We start from the raw sequence: 24,075 nt of genomic DNA, 5'->3' as shown, positions 1-24,075 counted from the left end.
CTTTTACGTTCTCTTCAGAGTCACAAAACACAAACACACGCGGATGCTTTGGGCCAAAGGAGGGAGCTGAAAATCTGTCTGGTGGTGGGAATTTAGCTGAAGTGAGGAGAGACGCTCCTATCTCACCACCCTGGTGAAGTGTGCTGCATTTGTTCAGCCAAAACTGCTGCGTGCAGAGGCAATGGGAAAGTTGGGGCTGGGTCTCCAGAGGTCTTGATTGAGAGGGTGGAGTCTGGGGGAATGAACATTACATTTTGTTAGAAAGCCACTAGTGTTTTTACAGCACAGATTTAATAAAACTCATTTATGTCTGACTGGAAGTTAAATACCTGACAACCCTGCACTTAGTGTTTGCTTAGTGGCATATATTGCAGGGTCTGTGTCTGACCCACAACTGGTTTAATGATGTGTCTAGAAAGACCTGTGCCTCTGAGACATGGAGAAACATGTGGCAATCAGAGGAGCAAATTCCTGGCTGGTGTACCTGGGCAGCCACCCTTTGAAGTCACCAGCTCAGGCTGGCTGGGAACGAGCTTCAGGCACTCGGGGATTAGATTTTCCATGAAGGACAGAGTAAGAACGCAACTCAGGCACTGATGCTCTGAGCTATTACAATTGTGCAAAGTCCCCCCATCCTCAGGGAAGGACTTCTTCAGGAAAAGAGGCAGTGCACAGCAACCCCATCCCAGCTCAGCGGCTGTACTGCTGGCATGGCACAGAAGGAGGAAGAAGGGGGTAAAAAAACCAAAGCAACCTGGAATTAAGTTAGGGATATTCCATCAAAAGGGTGCTCTCTGGAAGATGTAGTTCTCAAAAAAACCCCCAAACCAACAACTTCCTTTTTTAAAAAAGTTTCCAATTTACATTAGAGAAAGCCACATTTAGCCGTTCCGTTTCAGTCAGTTCTAAACCAGAACATGCTACTAAAAGTGACATATTTCAGTTTTCAAAGAGCTTAAGATCATCTGACAGTATTTCCCCATGTAGCTTCTCACCTACAAGAGCCACCTTCCAGAGTTCAAGACCCTTCTTAGGGGCAGGAGGCTTTGGAAGGCTACACATCCTAAAAATACCCCACTGCTATGTCTGTGTGATGCAGTATGGGAACTGCCAGACTTTTTGAGTGTGGTAGGAGAGGAGGTTTGGGCTGGGAAACCAGCTTATCACAGAGAAGGGGTAGGTGATGTTCTTGCACTATGGTTCCCATGACCCAGTGCAAAATGCGGTGGTGGTGGGGAAGAGATTCAGGCTGCCAAAAAGTGTTTCCACGTGAGGAGAACCTTTCTACTAAATACATGAAACAAGAGAATCCATCACTATAAAAGCAGAAGGAAAAATCTGAATTTTCCTTGTGCAAAATTTTAGGGTTTGGAGTGAAAGTAAGTGCTGGAATGTCCCAGAGTGCCAGTGTGAGTTTTGCTAACCTGTAAGGCCAGACTTTGCAGATGGAGTCCCTGCACCCAGGAAATCCCCACTTGCTCTGTTATCTTCCATGGGACTGCCAACTGCCAGCACAAGTGAGAGCTCTTCCTTGGTCTTTGTGTTCAGCAAGGCCCCACTTTAGGCAAACTCTGAATTCCCTATCAAAGCATGTCAGATTTACACTGGCATGAAGGACAATGACAGAGGACAGGCAAGCTCAACAAGCTGCTAATGCAGTACAGCTTAGGCTACAGCTTTCTGTTTTTGTCTTTTTGGAGCCTTATGGGGGAAGGCTGGCTCATACATGAAGTAGGCTGACTTTCAGCAGCTTTCCTGCTAACAACACAGGGAACCCCAAGGGTGTTTTGTCTTACCTGGTGTCTCAGCACAGACAAGAGACTAAATGAACCCACAGGAGCTTTCCCATTTGCAGCAGTGAGAGCATGGACCAGAGCAGTGCCAGCAGCAGTAGCCATGAACCACAGCAAAGGCTGAGCACCACTGCCCAAATTAACGAAAGCACCTGTGAAAAACAACTGTGTAAGATACTCACACCCACCCTGCTGTATAGATGTGCCCTGTACATTCTCTCCGTGCTCCCAACATGTCCATTTTCTTCAGCTGAGGGTCACCTAGGGGATGGATCCTAACCTGAGTGATCCAAGAAGCCCCACAGCTGAGCTAAACAGAGATCCTCACCCAGATCTTACACTCAGGCACCGGCGAGCAGCTCTGAAATCACTCGGCAGCGAACACCCCTCCATATTAGCAACTGGGAGTATTTAGACACGTCAGAGCAATAGCAAAGTGCATCATGTGCTGCAGGACCAGCTCAGACCAATAGCTGGAGAGGCAGGAGAAATGATAGGGAGATTATTTATTAGATACTGAGCCAAAAAAAAAAAAAATTCTCCAGGCCCAAGAGTTTCATTTGCTCCACCGCTAAAGAGAAACCGCTGCTAATGACAGGATGAGCAACTGAACAAAATATATGCTATGGAGCCAAAGGTCCTCATTACAGAGAAACCTGACTCCCTTGCTGAGTGAGGCTGCAGTGAACATTACCTGTGCTGGTGCAGGTCCAGTGTCTTTCCCCAGGTGGTCTCCAGCACAACTTCAGCCTCCTGCCTGCCTGTCAGGGAAGGCACAGGTGAATGCCTCCCCTGCTTTTGCAGACCCCTGAGACAAGCAAGGAAGAGGAGTGTGCAGGGAAGAGGCCATCAGCAGTACACAGCAACTTCTCGCAGCCACGCATCTCAGAAATGCACACGTTTATTAATGTTTGTTGGGTTTCATTTTTTTTATTGGTTGGTTTGTTTTTTTTGGTTTGGGGTTTTTTTTGACAATAAGACCTGTGGCATTTTCAGTGTTGGAGGCCTGGATTTGACTTTTCCGCTTTTTTTAGTCCTGCCTAAATCAATCTGAAAAATGTGCTTGCACCCCTCTCTGTCATGGTATGTGATTTTAAGGGTTTTAATGGGTAATACCCATTCTCTCTCCCTAGCTTGTGCTAGGTCACTGGGAGAGCAGCTGACACCCCAGCTTTAATCAGAAAGCAGGCAGGGTTGTGCAACAGGGTAACTGAGCTGTGGCGTATTGCCAGTGGGTTAGCTGCCAGCACAGTTCCCAAAATCATGTCCTAGCCTACCTGGAAGACTCATCTGTATGGCTTGAGTCAACTCACAGCTGCCAACATCTGGGCTATATCCTGACCCACATCCATCCTACCAACAATTCGGAGGGCTATAGCAGGATGGCAAGATGAAAATCAAAAGGGACTTCAGCAAATCAAGTCTCCTTCCCACCTGGGCCATCTCTGTCTTCCTCTGCTCCCATGGCCAGATTGTCAAAGCCTTACCCTATGTAAGACGTTGTAATAATACTATAATAATTTTAATAATACATAATACACAATAATAATATCTTATTAACTCTATTGTATGAAAAACAATATTGAAACAATACAGGGTCATAACATTTGCACACTAGTTTCCATTAATTGTTACATGAGACATGCATGATTCCAGGAAGCATGTTGTTTGAAATAGCAACTTTTCCACCATTCCCTAACAGTGTTTTGTGTACATGTCATTTTAATCTGCTTGGCAAACACAGGCTGTGATTGATGTGGCTAAGAGACTTTATCCATTTAATTGCTCACCCTGTTTTTACATCCGTGCTTTCTGTGATCTGCCTTCAGTTTCCCAAACATTTTTTGCAGCTTGTAACTCATCTCAACAGTCAAAGCGTGCGAGTAGGGACTACAAGCATCACAACCTTTTCTGGAAGAAGTTCTAGGCCTGGCAAAAATAAACCAATGCACCACTCCCTGCATGAGACTTTCCCGATATCTCTGGTCCCACCAACGCCTATTCTCCTGTCCCAGGGGTGAGGACATGAGGAAAGTGCATGGAAAAGGAGCTGCATAAGCTCTAGTATCAGAGGGAACTTGCTACTAACGACTTTATGAACTGAGTCTACAAAACACTAATTTGGTCAAAACCTGCTCCCCATCGTTCCTCTAGCTCTCACCCACGGCTTGCCAAACTAATTTCAAAAGCTTCAATAGTGTCATCAGCCACTGGTTTCAATAGTCTCCTGCAGAAATACGAAGATGTATTCTCCTCTGAGGTGATGCTTTGGCCAGAACTTAACCCTGAGGAGATGCCAGGGCCCACAGGCAGCAGGTGCTGTGGACAACTCAGGATAGCACCTGAGAGGTATTGCTGTATCATGCTTGCACAGAGAGGAATTCGAGCCACAGTGGTTGCACTCAGGCCAGGATTCAGCTCTGCAACCCTGCTAAAATCTGGAGATCTTGGTCTGGTTCAAGTTTGTCCTTGGGAACTGCCAATCACACCTCCCATGGGACTGTCTCAGTGGTGACCAAAAGCCCCTGTCACTGCATGTGTATGCTTTGCTGCTTGTTGTGCTGGGGCGGTCAGGTCTTTCATGCCATTGCTGCCATGGCCTGTTACAGTGCTCCACAGCTGACATGGGCATGTTTTACTCTCCCTGTTCTTTGCAATGGATTAATGGATTAACCCCTGATCTTTGCAGTGACCTAACATGCAGTCTGATGGCTCCACTTGTTTTCTTGAATTTTGCATTACCAACACAAGAGAAAGGATCACCATACAAAAGAAACAGCTGCTAGAGAGAGGAAGGAAACTCAGCAAGTATTTTATGGGCATTTTCCATCCTTTGTTCCACAGTAGGCATGATTTGGGGTAGCCAGACATTTGTAAATGGCTATTTCTCACTCGTTCCCTGCTCATGTTGCTTTAACAAGACTAGGGACCAACTATAGATAATGGAAGACTGATATTTTGGAGAGGGCAAGAATGTCTTTAGCCCTTCACTTATTATGCACCTCCAGGACTGTATTGCAATACATAAATCTCTGGCTCCAGCTAGAGGCCATTCATGGCTAGGTTTCTAACCTGAAAGGAGCTCTCATTATAAAGTGTTGCTATCCTGTATTAAGGTGCAATATAACAAATATAGCAAAGAGAATGAGAAGGGCAGAGACTATGGCGACTTTCACATGCTGTCCATCCCAGACAGCAGGACTTTCCTCCTTGTCTATCAAGCAACAAGACAGGATGTTGTCCCCTTCTCTCCATCCACGTCATCAAGCCAAAGAGCCTTAAAACATATTAACCCTACTTGATGTTGTGATACGAGACCTCTGTTTGAGGTGTTGCCCTGGTAGTTAAGCACAAAGTCTGGCTGCTCCGTTAAAGCTAAAACCCTGCAAGCACAATGCCTGTGTTCCCCAGCTGGGCAAGAATCAGATCAGATCAGATTCCTTGGCAAGACCTGTGGTACTGCTCAAGCCTCACTGCATGTAGGGAGCAGGGCACCCCAGCCAAAGATCAGCATCTTTAAGGAGGGCTGATAGTGAGCTAGTCCAGCCCTGTTCCTGTCCTCTGGTGGGCAAAGTAGTGCCTGGGCAAGAGGATGTGCTGAGAGGTGCTGGCATACAAGGTCACAGTGTGGGGAGTGGCAGCAGTACAAGGGGATGTACCAGTGAGCCCACTGGGCAGAAACAATCCCCCATAGGGTGTTACTACAGTGAGAAGCCAGTCCAGCTGGGATACAGACAGGATGCTCAGACACCAAAGCAGTAAGGCTGATTTTCCCTGGGAGATCTCATGGACAGAACACAGGAAGAACAAATTGTCCATGTCAGTGCTGAGAGCTGAGTCAACTCCTCCAGTGCAAGGGAGGTGATTCAACATTACTTCTTTAGAGGACTGTGACCTCAGGGCAGTACCTATGGACCTCACCCCCAACAGCATGATACCATTACCTGGTGGCAGGTAGGGATGGCCAAGGCTGGAAGTGTAGGCAAGATGTGTAAGAATTACCAAGAGAATTAGGACTGTGAAAAAACAAAGACCAGGGCAAAAAACCCTAATGAGATGTAACTGACAAAGGCATGAAAGGGTAACAAGAGAACCAAACGATCTTGCTGGAGACTCCTGCTCAGCACTTCTGATTTGGGGAATTTCCAGGGGACATTGTAGGTGTTTAGGAGCCCAGAGGGAACACCAGTCCAGGTGAAGTATGAGAGTGGCCTGAGAAATCTGACATAAAGGAGGGTATCTTCTGGGGTCTTAAACAAAGGAAAAGCAACCCTGCCAGGGTAAACAAGCCTGCCATATGAGGAAAGGCTGAGAGAACTGGGTTGGTTCAGCCTTGAGAAAAGGCTTAGGGGACACCTTATCACCATGTTCCAGTATTTAAAGGGTGGCTACAATGACAATGGAGAATCCCTTTTCACAAGGAGTCACATTCGAAAAAATTAGGGGTAATTGGTACAAGTTACTCCTGGGGAGACTCTGATTGGACACAAGAGGAATGTGAAAATTTCACAATGAGAACAATCAACCATTGGAATTATCTCCCCAGGGAAGTGGTGGATTCCCCAACACTGGACACTGAAGATTCAGCTGGACAGGGTGCCTGGGCCATCTTGTCTAAACCGTGATTTTGCCAAGAAACGTTGGACCAGATGACCCTTGAGGTCCATTTCAACCTAGTATTCTATGATCCTGTGAATTGTTTTCCTTTATATCCATCAATATGCCTCTCCCAAAACACAGCAGTTCCTTTAAGTTCGCTCAAGTGCTAAGAAAAAATTACATGAACCCAGAAAGCCCGTAGGAGGTCTACTGACTGACTGGGATTGTCCCTTTTGAAACAGGATCATGAGCAGAGTTTGCAGCAGTTTGTGGCGGCTACTGCTGAGAGTAGTTGGGTTTTCCAGACACCCTCCATCTGTGATATATATCTGGCCACTTAGCAGCAGAACAATTCCTTCCTCCCACATGTGAATGCATCTGGAGTGTACCTCGTGTTCAAAAAAGGTCTCCTATCCAGCATAGTTACCAGTGCAGTTTTCCTCTTTGGGGACAGAAACTAATTTCAGAGTTAAAATAGAGGGAGTATCAAAGATGCCTTGGCATATGCCTTGGCCAGGAGGGATGCCACAGGCTGTGATGTTTACTGGCCTCTGCCATAAAGAGGGGAAAAATGAAACACCATATAAATACAATTCACTGAAATATTGCCAAACTGGATGTGTGATAAATATCTAGACCAGGGGTCCTCAAACTTTTTAAACAGGGGGCCAGCACGCGGATCAAGTGGCAGGAGGTCATCTGCGGCTGCTTAGTTTCCTCCCCCAACCCCCGGCAGGGGCGGGGGGTTCTGTAAATACTGGGGGCCGGATTGAGGACCCTGGGGGCCGTATCCAGCCTGCGGACTGTAGTTTCAGGACCCCTGCTCTAGGCAGACAACATCCACAGCCTTTCCCCGATCTACTAAGTGGATCATCTTGTCATAGAAGACCAGGTTAGTCAAGCAGGTTAGTCACATACAGTGATATGGCCAAGCAGTTCTTCATGAAAACTAAGTCTATCTTACATTATCTTCTCTGGAACATAGGAAGTCATGGACATCTCCTTATTCTTAAATTAGGGACCTCAAGCCACCTGGAGGATCTTAATATAAGGATCCCCATATGAGGAGGCTTGAGGCAGGTCAACAGCACACAGAGGGACTACTGAAGTTCATTGGGGATCTCCTAGGTTGGTGGGGAGATGAAGGCACAGCTGCGCACTCACCACGTAGGAGATACATCAAGACTTCATAAAAGCCACAACTTACCTAAGAAGCCCTGACAAATGCAATGATGAAGGAGGGCATAGCCATATTCCAAAGCAGGACCAATGAGTATGTGCTTTTGAGTGGGTCTCTTGGTATGTCCATGCGTGGAGGGGTGTCATCAAACTCTTGGAAAGGCACAGAGATTTTCAGCCACTGAGTGGAGTCCTGTCGTAAGGGAGCCAAGAATTTCATGGGAAACACTCCAGGGAATGATTAGGGGATCAACCCAGGCAGACTCAGAATCACAAACATTAGTAACTGTCTGCAAGCACTCTTCTATACTCATCATCTGGTCAAGTAAGAAAAAAATAGATCCTAGGAATCCATTAAGACATGCAGACCCTTGGGGTCTCTGGGGACCCTGCCACTGAGACAAACACAGCATGTGTTGTGGATTAGCCCCAGTGGACAGATAAGCACCACAGTCTCTCACTCACTTCTCCTCCCACCCCCAGTGGGACAGGGGAAGAGGAAAGGAAAAATAAACCCAAAGAAACTTGGCAGTCAAGATAAAACAGACAAACAAACAAACAAGGAAATTGTTTAATAAGCAAAGGATAAATGGAAGGAGAGGGAAGAAAACAAAATGAAACAAGCGATGCCAAGGGCATCACTCACCACTTCCCACGGATAGACCAACGCCCAGACAGTTCCTAAGCAAAAGATGGCTAATCCTCCTAAAGCCCCCTCTTTCCCCTTTTATTGCTGAGCATGATGTCATATGGTACAGAATATATCTTTGGTTAGTTAAGATAACCTACCTGGTTGTGTCCCTTCCCAACATGCTGCACACACCTCAATCTATTCACTAGGGGAGCAGAGTGAGAAACAGGGAGAGCCTTGATGCTGTTCAAACACTGTTCAGTGAAAACTAGAACATCAATGTGTTATCAGAACTGTTTTTTCAAAAATCTAAAACACAGCAGCATGTGAGCTGCTATGAAGAAAATTAACATTATTGTAGCCAGGCCCAGTACATCATGGCAGATGGCAACACTATGCCAAACTCTTTGCATGCCCTAAAAAAGTGAAAAGAATCTCAAAACCTACAGGCTTGATCCTAAAGGGTGTACAGGCTGCAACGACTCTAACATTTGTGGGGATTTTGCCTGAATCAGATCTCTGGGCCACAGCAAACAAAGCATCTTCATACTGATTCCAATGTGACTTCTCTATAAAGAAGTCTTTCATGGCATCACAGGATCACAGGGTAACTCAGGTGGGAAGAGACCTCAGGAGGCTTCCAGACCAATGTCCTGCTCAAAACAACATCAGCTCTTAGGTCAGACCAGGTTGCTCAGGGTTTATTCCAGCTGAGTGTTAGAAAATCCCCAACAATGGAAACTGTACAACCAAGAGGTTCGCAAACCCTCGGGTTCTTCTCCCCAGTGCTGAGTCCTGAGCCTGTATCCTTGCAAGGTATTCTGCATTCCCAGGGGGATGACTTTGCATTGGTCCTTATTGAATTTCATAAAGTTCCTGTTGGCCCATTCCTCCAGCCTTAGTAGGAGGAAGCCTGCAAGCACATCACCTGGGCCTCTCAATTTGCTGTTACCTGTGAACTTGATGAGAGTGCATTTCATCACCTCTTCCAGGTCACTCATAAAGATGTTTGACAGGACAGACCTCAGAATAGATCCTTGTAGTACTCCACTACACTAGGCAAAGTACAACCCATTAACCATTAACCTTGGAATATCTTTAGTATCTTTATTGATGATCTGGGTGAGGGCATCGAGTGCTCCCTCAGTAAGTTTGCAGGCAACACCAAGTTGGACGGGAGTGTTCATCTGCTTGAAGACAGAAAGGCTCTGCAGGGGGGTGTGGACAGGCTGGGTTGATGTCCAAAGCCAATTCCATGAGGTTCAACAAGGCTCAGTGCCAGGCCCTGCACTCGGGCCACAGCAACCCCACGCCACCCTACAGGCCTGGGGCAGAGTGGCTGGGAAGCTGCCTGGAGGAAAAGGACCTGGGGGTGTTGGTCAGCGGCCGGCTGCATATGAGCCAGCAGTGTGGCCAGGTGGCCAGGAAGGCCAAGAGCGCCCTGGCCTGTGTCAGAAATAGTGCGGCCAGCAGGGCTAGGGAATGATGGTCCCCCTGTGCTCGGCACTGCTGAGGCCGCACCTCGAGCAGCGCGATCAGTTTTGGGCCCCTCACTACAAGAAAAATACTGAGGTGCTGGAGCACGTCCAAAGATGAGCAGCGAAGCTGGTGAAGGTTCTGGAGCACAAGTGTGACGAGGAGCGGCTGAGGGAACTGGGGTGTTGAGCCTGGAGAAAAGGAGGCTGAGGGGAGACCTTAGCGCTCTCTGCAGCTGCCTGAAAGGAGGTTGTGGCGAGGTGCATGTCGGTCTCTTGTCCCACGTAACAAGCGCTAGGACAAGAGGAAAAGGCCCCAGGTTGCACCAGGGGACGTTTAGATTGATACTGGGAAAGATTTCTTCACCAAAACGGTTGTCAAGCACTGGAGGAGGCTGCCCAGGGAAGTGGTGGAGGCACCATCCCTGGAGGTAGTTAAAAGACGCGCAGACGTGGCGCACCGCAGCATGGGTTATTGGTAGACTTGGCAGTGCTGGGTTTGCGGTTGGACTCGGTGATCTTAAAATCTTTTCCAATGTAAACAATTATATTATTCTATGCATCTGATGACATAACTGGTGTCTTGTTGGTTTGATTGTGCACCCAGCAACACTGTAGTGTCCTCTCTTGGATACACTGCAACCGGAAATATGGGCAGAAGAACCTGTCCAGGCCATGGCACATAGGCAACCTGCACGCCTCTATGTCCAAGGTTTTGCTGCAAGCTGTTGTGGCCATGTGTCATGGTTTAACCCGACAAGCTGGCAACCAAGCACCTTGCTCACTTCCTGCCCCCAGTGGGATGGGAAGGGGGATCGGAAAGGAATGTAAAACTCAAGGGTTGAGATAAGAACACTTTAATAGGTAAATCGAAAGCTGTGCAGGCAAGCAAAGCAAAGCAAGGGATTCATTCACCACTTCCCATGGGCAGACAGGTGTTCGGCCATCCTCAGGAGTGCAGGGCTCCATTGTGCGTAACGGTTACTCAGGAAGACAAATGCCATAATGCCAGACATCCCCCCCTTCCTTCTTCTTCCCCCAGTTTATACACTGAGCATGACGCCATGGTATGTTTTTTTGACAGCATATGGAATACTTCTATGGCTAGCTTGGGTCACCTGTCCTGTGCCCCCCCCAGCCCTGGCAGGCCCAAAAAACCGGAAAGTCCTTGATTTAGTATAAACATCACTCAGCAACAACTAAAACCATCAGTGTCCTATCAACGCTGTTCTCACATCAGAGCCGAAACACAGCACTGCACTAACTACTAAGAAGAAAATTAACTCTATCCCAGCTGCAACCGGGACACCATGCAGGGCTGCATGACCCTGCCCTGTGCTGCAAGAAGAGAAGTGGAGCCCAGAAGAGCACTCCAGCTCCATTTCCCTGAAGCTCTCCCTGGTGGTTAGGGCAAGAAGGGGCTTATTGGTTCATCAGGGGTTGCCCTGGAGTCCAGTTCTTGGAGTTAGCAGAAGTCAGAGGAAGGAAAATGTTTTTCAAGCAAGCTCCCCTGTGGGCCCTTTGCAGGCTATCCTCACCTGTCCCCAGAGCCTCTTGAGCAAGAGATGGCCACCTGCCAGCTCCTCACATCCTGACTCGCTTTTCCTGAGAACTCAGCAAGGCAGAGTTTCACAGACAGGAGGAAATCCCTAAGCAGCATGCAGCCCAGAGAGTGGAAAGTTTGGGGGTGGGGTGGGGTTGCGTTTGTGGTTTTTGTTGGTTGGTTTTGTTTTTTTTTTCACCCAACTTCCTTAGGAATGTATTTGACAGCTCACTGTCCCTGTCAGCACAGGATCCCAGTGGAAACCGAAGCTGGGAGGGCTCTTCCTGCCTGTGGGAGGCTTCCCAGGAGTGTGAGGGATTTTCTAATAACCACATTTTACTCCCTGTCCCTTGCTGCGTCCCACCAAAGGCCATGTGCAGTGGCAAACTGCAGACGGGTTTGCTGGTGGTTGGCTACTTCATCTACCTTCTCGTGGGTGCTGCCGTTTTCCAGGCATTGGAGAGGACTGCTGAGAAGCAAGAGAAAATGGCAGCTGCCCAGATGAAGGAAGCTTTTCTGCAGAACTTCACCCACCTCACGGTGGCAGAGATGGAGCAGTTTATGAAGGTAAGTACCAGCCCTGTGGAAGCCTTTTTTCCCTCATGTTTCCTCATCAGAGCTGTTTCCTACTCAGCCTAGCTAAACAGACAACTGTCACTGCGTTCCTACTGCAGATGACTTTAGCAGACCCCAAGCCCACTCTCTGGTCTGAGCAGGCAGGCCACTCTGATAGTAAATACAGCTTGTGTAGCTTGACCAGACCTTATGTGTTAGATATTAACAGTCCCCATCCTGCAATGTCCTGACTCCTTGGGGTTTTGACTCCTCTTGATTCAGCTTTTGGTGGGGCTGTGCTCATCTACAGTGGGTGGCATGGCAGGAAAAATGAGCCTGTCTGAAATGAACGGACATGGTTGCCACCTATAGAGCGTCACAGAAAGCAAAAGGAACAATACTCTGAAACAATTTGTTGGGCAAAATAATAAACCCAAATCACTACAAGGAGGGTGGCATAGTCAGGTGGGTTTTTACTTTTTTTAAACATTTTTTTTACTTTTTGAAGATGCTGCAGAAGTGAAACAGGTAGCCTGGCCATGGGAAAGGTGTTTCTGGTCATGGCACAGGAAGCTGAGAATGAGTATGCCTGTCCCTTTGTGTTCGGTATTTCCTAGCTCTATCTACTTCAATGCAGAAAAAAAGGGAGAGTTCAAATAGCCTTGCTGTAAACATTTCTGCATGGGAAACTAATTGAGCTCTTAATGGGCCAGTTCCCAGGACAAAGAAGGAGGTGAAGAACCAGTGTTTCTAATAACACAACCAGTGATCCAGCCCCCAGTTCACGTATGCATGCATCCTCTTCACCATGGATGTTTTTTTGTGGGTAGGGGAGGGAAAAAATAAAGAGGAACTTTTCAAGACTATGACATTTTTGTGCAAGGGCTGTGGAATGGTTTCTGTTACCCTTGATTTTCTGGGACACCAGCAAAAAAGATAGTGAGGGAGGAAGAGCGGAGGAAGACTTTTCTGGTGCAGTTTATTCCATCTTGTGTCTTGCCTCTTGCAGGGCTCAGCCCGGGATTTTATCTAGGTTGTTTCTGTACAAGCTAGCCTGCCTTCCAGATATCCAGTCCAATGTTCTCTGTTTGCTAAAGGCAGGGAAAGCTGAGTACTGTTTGGTTTGGGTCTTTCATTATTGTATGTTTTCTTTTAACTTAAAAAAATATTAATAGCACTTAGCATTAAAACCAAGGAAGAAGGGAAGAGTCTGAAAATGCATAACAGGATAGATGATAGGGCTGGAGGGTCTTGGGAGAAACATCCAGTCAAACCTCCTATGGCAGGGCAGTTTCAACTCAACCCAAACCATCTCTGACAGATGTTCATCTAACTTCATATCAAAGGCCACATTGTAAATATGTGCGTATGTGTTCATGTGTGCAGTTTGGAGAAGAACGTGTGTGTCAGGTTGAATTCTGATTGTGGTCGCACCAAGAGTAGTGCTTTGGAAATCAACGGACCTTCTCTGAATTTAAATCTGTGACACTAATCAGAACACAGCCTTAAAATGAAATTCTCTGTGTATGCCACATGTGCCCTGCTGTAACTCATTGATGCCCTTCTGGGAGGAAGCAGTCACTGCTCCATGGGCCTGCACACAGCTGGGTGATTAGATGCTGGATGCACCACTGCCACCTCAAGAGCAAACTCAAAACCAGCAACCAGCCACCCCACCACTTAAGCCAGTGGGCTGTCTTACTCTGCAAAGTCCTAGTCATCTGTAGGATATTTTTTTCCAAAGTACTTACCCTAAAAGAATGGAGGTCTTTGATCATGCTAAAAGAAACAAGTTCTCCTAACACCCACTAGAGCATTCAGCATAAACAGGGCAACAGACTAACCAAAACCACTGGCCGCCTGCTACGCAGCCTTGGAGGTGAAGGGGTGAATAGTGTCAGAGTGTTGCTGAGGACAGGTGGGTGGCGTTCACAGGAAAGGAGCAGTAGTTGGCTAAGTCTGTAGTATTCTTGCAGCAAGCACTTCAGCAGCCACGCTGGTACCAAACTTTGCTTTCCCTCCCAGAACCTGACTGAAGCCATTCAGAATGGAGTGTACCCTGTTGGAAATGAATCACAGATTGAAGATAGCAACTGGGATTTCAGTAACTCCTTCTTCTTTGCAGGCACGGTTGTCTCTACAATAGGTAGGTCTAATGTGTGTGTGATGCTTATTATGTCAGGTTATGAGGATCCAAATGGATAATACTTTCAAGGGTAAAAACTCCAGCCCTTCATTATCATGGATGGTAAGCAGCAATGCACTTGGTCCTGAGACCTCACCACTACACAGCTTTTTGTGCATTATTTTGGCTTGTGAAATACTAGTAGCCTTTCACATTATTTCCCACTTGTTTCCTCTTTTTGAGCCATCTATTAAAATGTTCCCTATGATGCCAGTTGTGGGAGGGAGATCACTTTCCCGGTCTTTATTCTAGGGTCAAATAGGTTTTAAATGCTGTAAAGCATAAAAGAATGGTAGGAAAGAAATGAACTCTGCTGTCTCAATAACCTGTGCTGAGCTGTTAGTGCACATATTGAATTAGTAATATGCCAGGAGGAAAAGAAAGGGAAGGGGGCAAGGCAAATGCTGAGACTTTTACACTGCTGCTTCAAGCTGTTCTGAGCTTTTCACGGACTGCCTGCCCCTGCCTGCCTCTCCCTTCCTCTCAAATATGCATTCCAAAGAGTGCAGGCCTGCACATTTAAGCATAAAATCCGCACTGTTGGCTTCTGCTTCACGCTTTCATGCAGGGAAAGTCAAATCTGTGTTTTTGCAGAGTAAAGCTGAGGCCTCACTCCTACTACACCCTAGGCACAGCAGCTCCACTGATCTGTGTGTGGCATGTCACAAGGGCCTCAGTGGTGTCGCAGCATCACAGCAGTTGTGTGTTATATGAAATCATGTGAAGACCTCCTGCAGTAGAAGAAGGAAAGGCTATTGACCCATCAGATCAATAACAAATGTTCCATGATTGGAACAACATTCACATATCGATAAAACATCCCTAGTTTGCCAGCAGCCTGCTACTGGCCAGTCCATTCATTGCCACCACCTGTATTATTGTATTTTTTCACCATAGCATTTCTCTGCCAAACAAATCAGCTGCTTCCCTCAAATTAGTTTCCCTGGTGAGGCAGTGTTGTGGTTTAACCCCAGTCAGGGACTAAGCCCCACACAGCTGCTCGCTCCCTCCTGGTGGGATGGGGGAGAGAACTGGAAAAGTGAGAGAACTCATGGGTTGAGATAAAGCCAGATTAATAGGTAAAGCAAAATCCACACACGCAAGAAAAGCAGAACAAGGAATTAATTCACTGCTTCCCATCGGCAGGCAGGTGCTCAGCTATCTCCAGGACAGCAGGGCTCCATCACATGTAACGGTGACTTGGGAAGACAAACACCATCACTCTGAGCATCCCCCCCACATCCTTCTTCTTTATCCCCAGCTTTATGTGCTGAGCATGACGCCATACGGCATGGAATATCCCTTTGGTCAGTCAGGGTCAGCTGTCCTGGCTGTGTCCCCTCCCAGCTTGTGCCCCGCAGCCTGCTCGCTGGTGGGGTGGGGTGAGAAGCAGAAGAGGCCTTGACTTTGTGTAAGCACTGCTCAGCAACAACTAAAACATCCCTGTATTACCAACACTGCTTCCAGCACAAATCTGAAGCATAGACCCATACTAGCTAGCGTGAAGAAAATTAACTCTATCCCAGCCAAAACCAGCACAGGCAAATAGGCTGTTCCAGGAAAAATGCAACTTTGCCTGTTTCTCAGAATCTTCACTGCAGAGGTCTGTTGTGAAGGTACATCAGGTATTTCCACTCATCTTCCCCAGGTTTTGCTATGAAAATGGAATACTTCTGCAAGAAGGATCACAAGACAGCACAAGCACTTGGAGGCCTAGCAGCCAACAAATCACTCTGTTGTTTTATTTGTCTTTTCCCCCAAAGAAAACATTGTATTTTCCAATTAAATGGATTAAAAGTAATTGAGATGAACCCTGCTCAAGAAAGTGCCTTTTCTCAGGGTCACTGGTAGAGTAGGGACATACACAAAGTACAGGACTCTTGCACTTGCGTAATTCATGGGGTCTAAGAGGAACAATGTCTTCAGTCCATTAAAGGACATGTTTGGACTTCTGCAGCCATTGTTCCACTACTTAGATAAATCCTCTTTTAGTAGGACTTTAAGACAAATATCTCTCTGGCATGAATAAATCAGCCACCAGTATGGTCTTGACTAATTAGTCTGTTCTAATGCGCACTGCACTGCCTCCAACACTGGAGCCAGTATGTGGTCAGAACAACTTACTGGCATTTAACCAGGGAGGTCACTAACACACAGGCAAAGCACAAGAAGCTAGAGATGGCTCTAAGTGATTCTGACATGGCAAACAGCCTGGGACTCCAGCCTTGATGTCTTCCAGGTCCCCAGACTTTTAGTTCCTGTCTTTCCATGTATTTCTCACAGGACAGTGCATGTTTTCCATAACTGCTTTTAGATTGTGCTATCATTCCCACTAAGGCTTGATTGGGAACACACAGTGCCCTCTGCATCACCCCAAACATACAGGGTGAGTCATTTCATCTGCTTACTGCCTTTTCCAGAGGAAAGAGTACATGTGAACTGAGAAGTGCTGACCACATCTTTCAGGGTCAAAGGCAGACCAGGTTGGGTTAGGTGTGAATGTGACTGTGGACCGCTCCAGTTCTCTGGAATATCCCCTTTGACCCATCTTTTTTCATAGGTTATGGCACACTACGTCCTAAAACTGCTGGGGGCCAGATCTTCTGTGTCTTTTTTGCTCTGTTTGGAATCCCTCTGAATATTGTTTTTCTACACCGTGTTGGTAAGATGCTCTCACTGCTGTGTAAAAAGCTGGGAAAATTCCTGTACGAGAAAGGAATGAGAAAGGTAATTGGGTTTACTTACTCAGGCACAGTTATATGCTCGTTTCTAGGGTTTTTTCTCAAGATGTATGCTGGCATTATCCTCTACTGTATTTGTTCTCATGCTGTGTTAGACATCGTGCTAGGAGAGAGGAAGAGGTATTCTTCACGTGCAAAGCTAAACAGACCAGGCAACCATAGAGGAGATATTCGGAGAAAAAGATGCACTTTGTCTACCCATCTAAAGGGCAGCAATCCCCTTTCAGCAATCAATGGAGAGAGTGGGCACCTTATCCCACTTCTCTAGACACATCTCAGGAGCTAACATTCTAGGGAAGTGGCTGTCTCTCTTTGTAACCAGTAGAGAGATTAGCAAAAAGCAGATGAGCTGTAAAAAGCAGGTGAACTGTAGGGCTTTCAATGGATATTGACTCAATACCGAGTTTGTCACTTCCTTACTCATTATACAGTCCTTTAATTCCTCTCCTCCCCTGACTTTGACAGAAAGGAAACATCAGGTTGCAATTGTCCATTTGAGCCCAGTTGCTGAAAGGTGAGGAGGCACCTGTAAATGGTTAAAGACAGGATGTGTCTTGCCTGGTTCTGCCCCAGGTTCTCTGCAGCTCCTGCCCTTCTCTCACCACTACTGAGGAAGTGAAAACAGCTTTTCTGTGTCTCCTACTGTAATTCTTTTTCAGGACAAGGCATGAACACTACAGACAACCCTGTTCAAATTGCTAAATTTATCCCCATGTCTGGTGTACTTAAGAACATAAGGCTTGATGACATATAGACTTAAGCACATGCACAATGCACGAAGGCTTGAAAAATTATCCAAGTGTTGCCATTAATATCCAGACAATCTGGACTTATAAAATTATATACAGAAACAATATGCATGTCTGGCTAACAAATCTTAATATATAACAAGTTTTTTTCTGCAGTCAAGGCTTCTTCATGACTGCTGGGAAGTAGGATGGTTCAAAAGTTACCGTCCAGGCACTTCTTCATCAGGAGCTCATTTGTTAAAGGTCTTCTTGTAGTAAGGTATCCAGCGGGTAGGAGCCAAGTTGTAGCACTGACACAATGAAAAATTAAGTCAACAATCAAGACTCTTGGAGATCATACTGTCAGAAATGGTGTAAATATTTTGTTTAAAGTCTATATTCCCAGGCAATTTTGAACGTTCTTTAGGTACCACCTGAATACCTAAAAACTGAAAGTGAAGTCATCTGGTGAAAAGTGGAAATAGTCTGACTCCAGTAAAAGTTATTGGATAGGAATTCCTCCTATACTTGTGGTCATTGGAGGTTGATACAATCAGATAAAAGACTACATCTCCCAGGGCTACTGTGGACATGCAACACCCACAATACATGGCTTCTCCCTGCTTCAGAGCAAGGCTAAGGTACTTTCAGAGGAAAAGCACTCAATACAAATCCTTCAGTGCCTATGGTCCTGTTAAGTATTCCTAGATAACTACTCATTTTGAATAGCAACCATTATATATGGCCTACTAGGGTGTCAAATCATGATTATAATTGAACTTGTTTCTTTTCCAGAAGAAGATAGAATTTCTGACCCTTTTGTTCTTCCTGGCAACGGGCATCCTGGTTTTTCTGTGCTTGCCATCACTCTTCTTCCAGATAACAGAGGGCTGGTCCTACAGTGAAGGAATTTACTTTGCATTTATCACCCTCAGCACCATTGGCTTTGGAGATTATGTAGTAGGTAAGGTTGATTTCAGAGAGAAGGCACAGCAAAGCACCAAGGTTATGGCTGTAGTTACCACGGGTTGACTGTATGGTCCACCAATGTACTGCAGAGACAAATCTTCTGCCTGAGTCTTTGACTAGTCTTTGCCTGGTACAGCTCTGAGGGAAGTGCTCATTTCTCTGGGACTGCATGTGCTGGTGAAAGCACAAAACTGTCTAAATATAATGAAATGCTGTGCTTTGGGGTGCAAGAATCCAAGTATTTTGGGGAGGGAAGGGGGAGTGCGGAAGTGTGGAGAGAATTCAAGGAGCTTAGGAATTTGTGGGCCATCCAGTAGCTAAAGAGGGCCTACAAGAAAGCTGGAGAGGGACTTTTTACAAGGAAATGTAACGATAGGGCAAGGAGTAATGATTTTAAACTGAAAGAAGGTAGATTTAGATTAGATATTAGGAAGAAACCCTTTATTGTTAGGATGGTGGGGCACTGGAATATGTTGCCCAGAGCAGCTGTGGATGCCCCATCCCTGGGAGTGCTCAGGGCCAGGCTGGATGGGGCTTTGAGCAATGTGGGCTAGTGGAAGGTGCCCCTGCCCGTGGCAGGGGTTTGGAACTAGATGATCTTTAAGGTCCCTTCCAACCCATACCATTCTCTGATTCTATGATATACCAAAAGGGAACAGTTTGCAACAGTCATACAAAATAAGGCACATATCCCTGCTTTAGCCATCTAAAACATGTTTCAAAGTGTAAAGAAATAGCGATCATGTTTCAGAAGACATGTTTTTACACATCAGACTGAAAGGTGAAAATCCAGTCATGGGGAAGTGGAGAAATCTACTCTGTGAGAAGTGGGGCTTAAACAGATGTATCACTGTGAAAATGGCCTTCATCGGTCTCCTATGCATCCCTGGAGGGTCTCTGTCTTCACAAACCAGAGCTTAGGATTTCCCCTGAAGACTAACTGTTTAAGCTAAACTCTAGCATGCTGGAATGCTTCCCAAAACACTTCTGGGGATCTGCTGACCAAAATAGACTCTTCATGGAATAAGCTTCCAGAGCAACTCCAAAATGATCACCAGGAGCTGAATCAGTGCCCACAGAAGAAGCAATAAAACACCTGGACTCTACAGAAAATCAAAGATTTCTCTACAACCTGTCCCGCTAGCATCTTGCCAGCCTGAACTTGTCTTCAGTGGGTATACGAGAAAAAAAAAAAACACCTCTGAAGCGAATACTTGAACACCAGTGCTGTCCCTATAGAAAATCTAGAAGCCTCACCTTCCTCTCTGATGGAGAGTCACCCACCACACAACAAACCCTAGGCTCTCAAGCCTTGCAGAGATGCAGGGGAGGCTTTGGAGACCGGCTGGCAGCCTTGCTGTGTGTTCGAAAGATTGCTTACAGCAGGCTGAGAACTTTGGCAGAGGGAGCCCACAAGCTTTCCCTGACCTTACTTATCTTAGTGTCTGCTAAAGAGGGTGGGTAGTGCTTTGATGATCCAGTTGACTCTCCATAGGACTGCTAGCCCTCACCTGTGTGATACACCTCAGACTTGAGTGACATGGAACACAGGAAGCTGGAGGGTGGCTGGTGCCATGCAGGAGAAAAAAATGAACGTCAAACTGACACACTCTTTTCCCTTGTCCAAATTACAAATGCTTTTTACAATAATGACAGCAAGTCACAGTCTGGAAACTACTACCTTCATAGCACTTTCCTCCTCTGCAGCCATATTTTATAAATACAGTCAAAAAATAACAATTAGATGGGCCTCCTGGCTCTGTGATTTTGTCTTCATTAGGATGACTTAACTGGAGCTGAAATACTTTTCCCTGCAGTATTTATCCTAATTGCCCTTAAACAGTGATAAAATGGTGATGTTTAATGCCTCACACCTTCACAATGAAACAAGCAGAATCAATGACTGCTCTGAGTATTATGCATTTAGAATTAATTACAGATGACAAACGGATTTACCCTGGCCAAGTGGAACAGAACAGGTTTGAGTTTATATGCATTTTAGTAATTCAGAACTGGTTTGTACGTGTTGTACTTCAAGGAAAGATAAAGCCTGTTTGGGGTAGGGAGATATCCTAGGAAGATGGCATAGTCTGGATTTAACTGTTTATAATACATTGCACCAGGAGAGATTCAGATCGGATATTAGGAAAAATTTCTTCATCAAAAGAGTTATCAAGCACTGGAACAGGCTGCCCAGGGAAGTGGTTGAGTCACCATCCCTGGAGGCATTTAAAAAATGTAGATGTGGTGCTTAGGGACGTGGTTTAGTGGTGGACTCAACAGTCCTGGGTTAATGCTTGGACTCAATCATCTTTAAAGATCTTTTCCAACTTATGATTCTATAATTTTGTATAGGTGATACCTCTAGGGTGAAACTCCCTTTGGGTTATAAACTGAATTTATGCCCTGCTGAAGTTCAGTTTTGAGTTAACATTACAAAAATATTACTAGTTGCTTTGCTAACCCCACATCATGAACTTCAGATAAGAGCACAAAAGGAGATGCTTCTGTGCAAGGCTGGCATCCTCTCCGCCAACCCAGCCCCCAGCTGCAGCAGAAGAAACATCTGTTGATCTAGCCAAACCAGCCCACACCTGCCCATTTCCAGAGCTCTTGCAAGATGAAGTACAAAAATGCTGCACATTGATCTATGCAGTACAGAGCACTGCAGGACCTGAAAATAGTTGTCAGTTGAGAGTTGCTCCTTCTGGGCAGCTTCACAATGGGAAATGATTCAGAAGGGTTGTGATGATGTCCCTGTTCATGCACATTGCTGTGTTACCTACTACGTGGAGTCACCCCTGACAGCAACTTATAGCATTCAATAAGCAATATCACCAAGTTTTCCTGCAAATGTCAGGGCCATATCAGCTGTATCATGATAATAACTTTGTGTGGGACTAAGTGGAGGAGGAGCAAATGTTCTCTGTGTGTTGGTGGTGGATCGCTGATGTCTGAAGAAACAAACAAAATGACCCATGCAGAAAAGCAAGTGTGCGATACTGGCTGAATGCTAAGAGGTTTGGACTGCATGAAATAAGCTTCAGTCCACAGTTTTCCAACAGAGAAGGTTGTGTTCTTGGCACATGTCAGTGAGCTCTCATCAGTCACCTAGTTTTTTGAAGGAGGAAGCTCCTGAAGTTGTTCGAAAGGGAAGTAGGAATTGCAACTACTCTCTGTGTGATCAAGGGTACCTATAATTTAAATCAAATATTTATTAAGTTATAATCACACTTTATACAAATGCACAAAATTACAATAGCCTAGGTAATTGTCACGTGGTTATGGTGGCCCATCGTGCTCTGCTTTTTGAGCTTTGGGAGTTTGGGAATATTTTCAAGATAATACAGTTTTATACTACTTCCCACATCATTGCATTAACCTGTAGATGCAGAGGTTGAACTGGGATTGATATGCTACAAGTGGGGAAAAAACCATCCTGCTCTGCTGCTAATTCTCCTCAATCTTAGTATATCTTTTTGACAGGCCAGCATGTTTGTGCTAGCATATATCAGTTTGTTGCAACAAGAGGCTCTCCCAGCCTTAAATTAATGCTGGAGAGGTGAGAGACTCTACTGCAATGAAAGAGTCACCTGAAAGTACTCAACATAAAGTACATTGATGAATCCATTAGGCTGGCCCACTTCACACAGGCAAAGCAATTTTAAGTTGTTAATATTCTTCTTTCTCTCCCCTTCTCTGCAGGTAAACAGCCTGGCAGGAATTACTTTTCCTACTACCGATCACTGGTGGCGATTTGGATTCTTTTTGGCCTTGCCTGGATTGCTCTCCTATTTAATTTATTGACAACAGTACTAGAAGATACAGAAAAAATAATTGTCAAGGATCTCCACCAAATTGGAAAGGTGAGCAAGGACAGTGTAGCGAACCAACAGAGAAGATGCTGGCCTGCTCAATTTATTCTAGAAGAAGAATTACTGCCACCACGTGCTGGAGGGGATGCACAGAAAATTGAGTCATTAGCAGCAGATTCTGAACACACAAAAAATGAAAAAAATGTTTTTTCTCATAGCAAAACTTTTTCCATAACATATGAGAATTGAATTCTTCATTAGAGAGTTGCTAGTTAATTATTCTGAAGAAATTCCCATGGAAATAAATTCTCCTACCTTTTGCTGACATGTGACCTTTCAGAACTCTAACGGTAAGGTATTTGCTTCTCAATTTGCAGCTCGGTTGTATGAACAACCTGGGAAGTGGACTTGTTTTACAAGGTGTTTTTATGGTGCTTCCACAAAAATGCAGAGAAGGGGTGAGAAAGAGCTTGCTGGTTCTATTTGGGTTTTTCTGCTTGCAAGGAATCATGTCTCTTCCAGGAACCGACATGCACAAGCTTTTCTGAGGCATTGCACAGCACCTTTGGAAAAAGAAATAAGGGTATATAACTTAATAGATGCCTAATTTGAGCCATCATATTGGACAAGATGTTACAATCTGAAAGACTTGTTTAAAGGACAAGACCTGAGCTCAGTTCAGAGGCACTAGAAGCATCTAATGGACAGGGCTAGAAAAAGGTTATCATGTTGGAAATTGTTAATTCTACGTCATCCCGTTTCATACTAAGATGAATAAAGGCAATTTCACATTTCATCCCTGTGGCTTTCAAAAACCTTTCTGATTATGTTTACAAAGAATATATAAACCCATGTAATATAATTCAAATATAATAATTTTATTCTAAAAGCATTTTCTAAGAACAGATGCTCATTTGAATGGAGGAGTCATCAGTGCATTGGAGCCTTGCTGCTATGTTTGTATTCCATAGGAGCTCTAAAGTAGTTTAAAATTACACTATTGTGCTGTGCTAAGGTAGCTTTCCCAGTGCAAGTGCTGTCTAAACAGTACAGCCTTACCTTCAACCAGGTGAAAAAAGGATGTCGGATCTGGGCACAGTGGTTCAGATGGCATGCAGGCCATCCTTGGGCGAAGACCCCAGTCTTTAAAGGCTCAATCTATGCATCAGGTGCCCAGTGAGAGTCACAAGTGCAGGAAAATCCTACTCTGAAGTGCTGGCAAAGCAGCTGTGCTAGACACATAGAAGTGAAAAGTCCTATAGGTGTATATGGTTACACGAAAATCAGTCTAGTCCGTTTTACTGTCTCTGACCATGCCTACTAACATATGCCTCCAATAGCTTAAGAACGAGGCAGCTCTGCCATGCTCCTGCACTAGGGTCCAATCCCTCTTCCAGTAGTTGGTGGCTCAAAGCCTGCCCAAACAAGAGGTGGGGTCTCCGTAATTCAAAGTCCATGAACTTGACCAAATACTGAACTTAAACCAGCACCCACAGTATCCACCCGAGGCAGTCCATAGATTTAGTACATGAAGTGCCTCCCTTTGATGGTGCTGAAGATGTCGCTTGACAGGTTTTTGTGATATCCTCAAGTGCCTGTTTTGTCAGACAGTAAATAATTGTTCTTGGGTCACCCTCTCTCTGGGTGTTAGTTACAGCAAGACCAGCCCTTACCAGAGATATTCCTATGTGAAAGGGAGAATAATTTACAGCTGTAAAGCAATTTTAGGCCATAAAGATGCAATCAGCCTTGAAGTTGAATTCATAACTATTTCAGTCAAACAAACCCATGCTCCTTGCCAGAACAACTCTCCTGGTTCAGGACCTGGCATGTAGACCTGATCAAATATGTTTTTCTTTCCC

General features: G+C 45.5%; 1 protein-coding gene across 2 annotated transcripts; it reads left to right on the top strand.

Moving 5' to 3' along the window:
- Nucleotides 1-11,229: 11,229 nt before the first annotated feature.
- Nucleotides 11,230-23,009, top strand: LOC101919116 (potassium channel subfamily K member 16-like). Of its 2 annotated transcripts, none has more exons than XM_027785020.2 (5): nucleotides 11,230-11,787; nucleotides 13,801-13,921; nucleotides 16,521-16,687; nucleotides 18,228-18,393; nucleotides 22,104-23,009. In XM_027785020.2, the coding sequence occupies exons 1-5, from the start codon at nucleotides 11,593-11,595 to the stop codon at nucleotides 22,460-22,462; spliced, it is 1,008 nt and encodes a 335-aa protein (XP_027640821.1). In that variant the 5' UTR covers nucleotides 11,230-11,592; the 3' UTR covers nucleotides 22,463-23,009. The 2 variants fall into 2 exon arrangements, with proteins under 2 accessions (XP_027640821.1, XP_013153937.1); XM_013298483.3 differs by having other exon boundaries at nucleotides 11,235-11,787; nucleotides 18,225-18,393.
- Nucleotides 23,010-24,075: the final 1,066 nt, after the last annotated feature.

This window comes from Falco peregrinus, chromosome 1 (genome assembly GCF_023634155.1).
Source record: "Falco peregrinus isolate bFalPer1 chromosome 1, bFalPer1.pri, whole genome shotgun sequence".
In the NCBI taxonomy this organism is placed as follows: Eukaryota; Metazoa; Chordata; class Aves; order Falconiformes; family Falconidae; genus Falco; species Falco peregrinus.
This window is presented reverse-complemented; position numbering and strand designations above follow the sequence as displayed.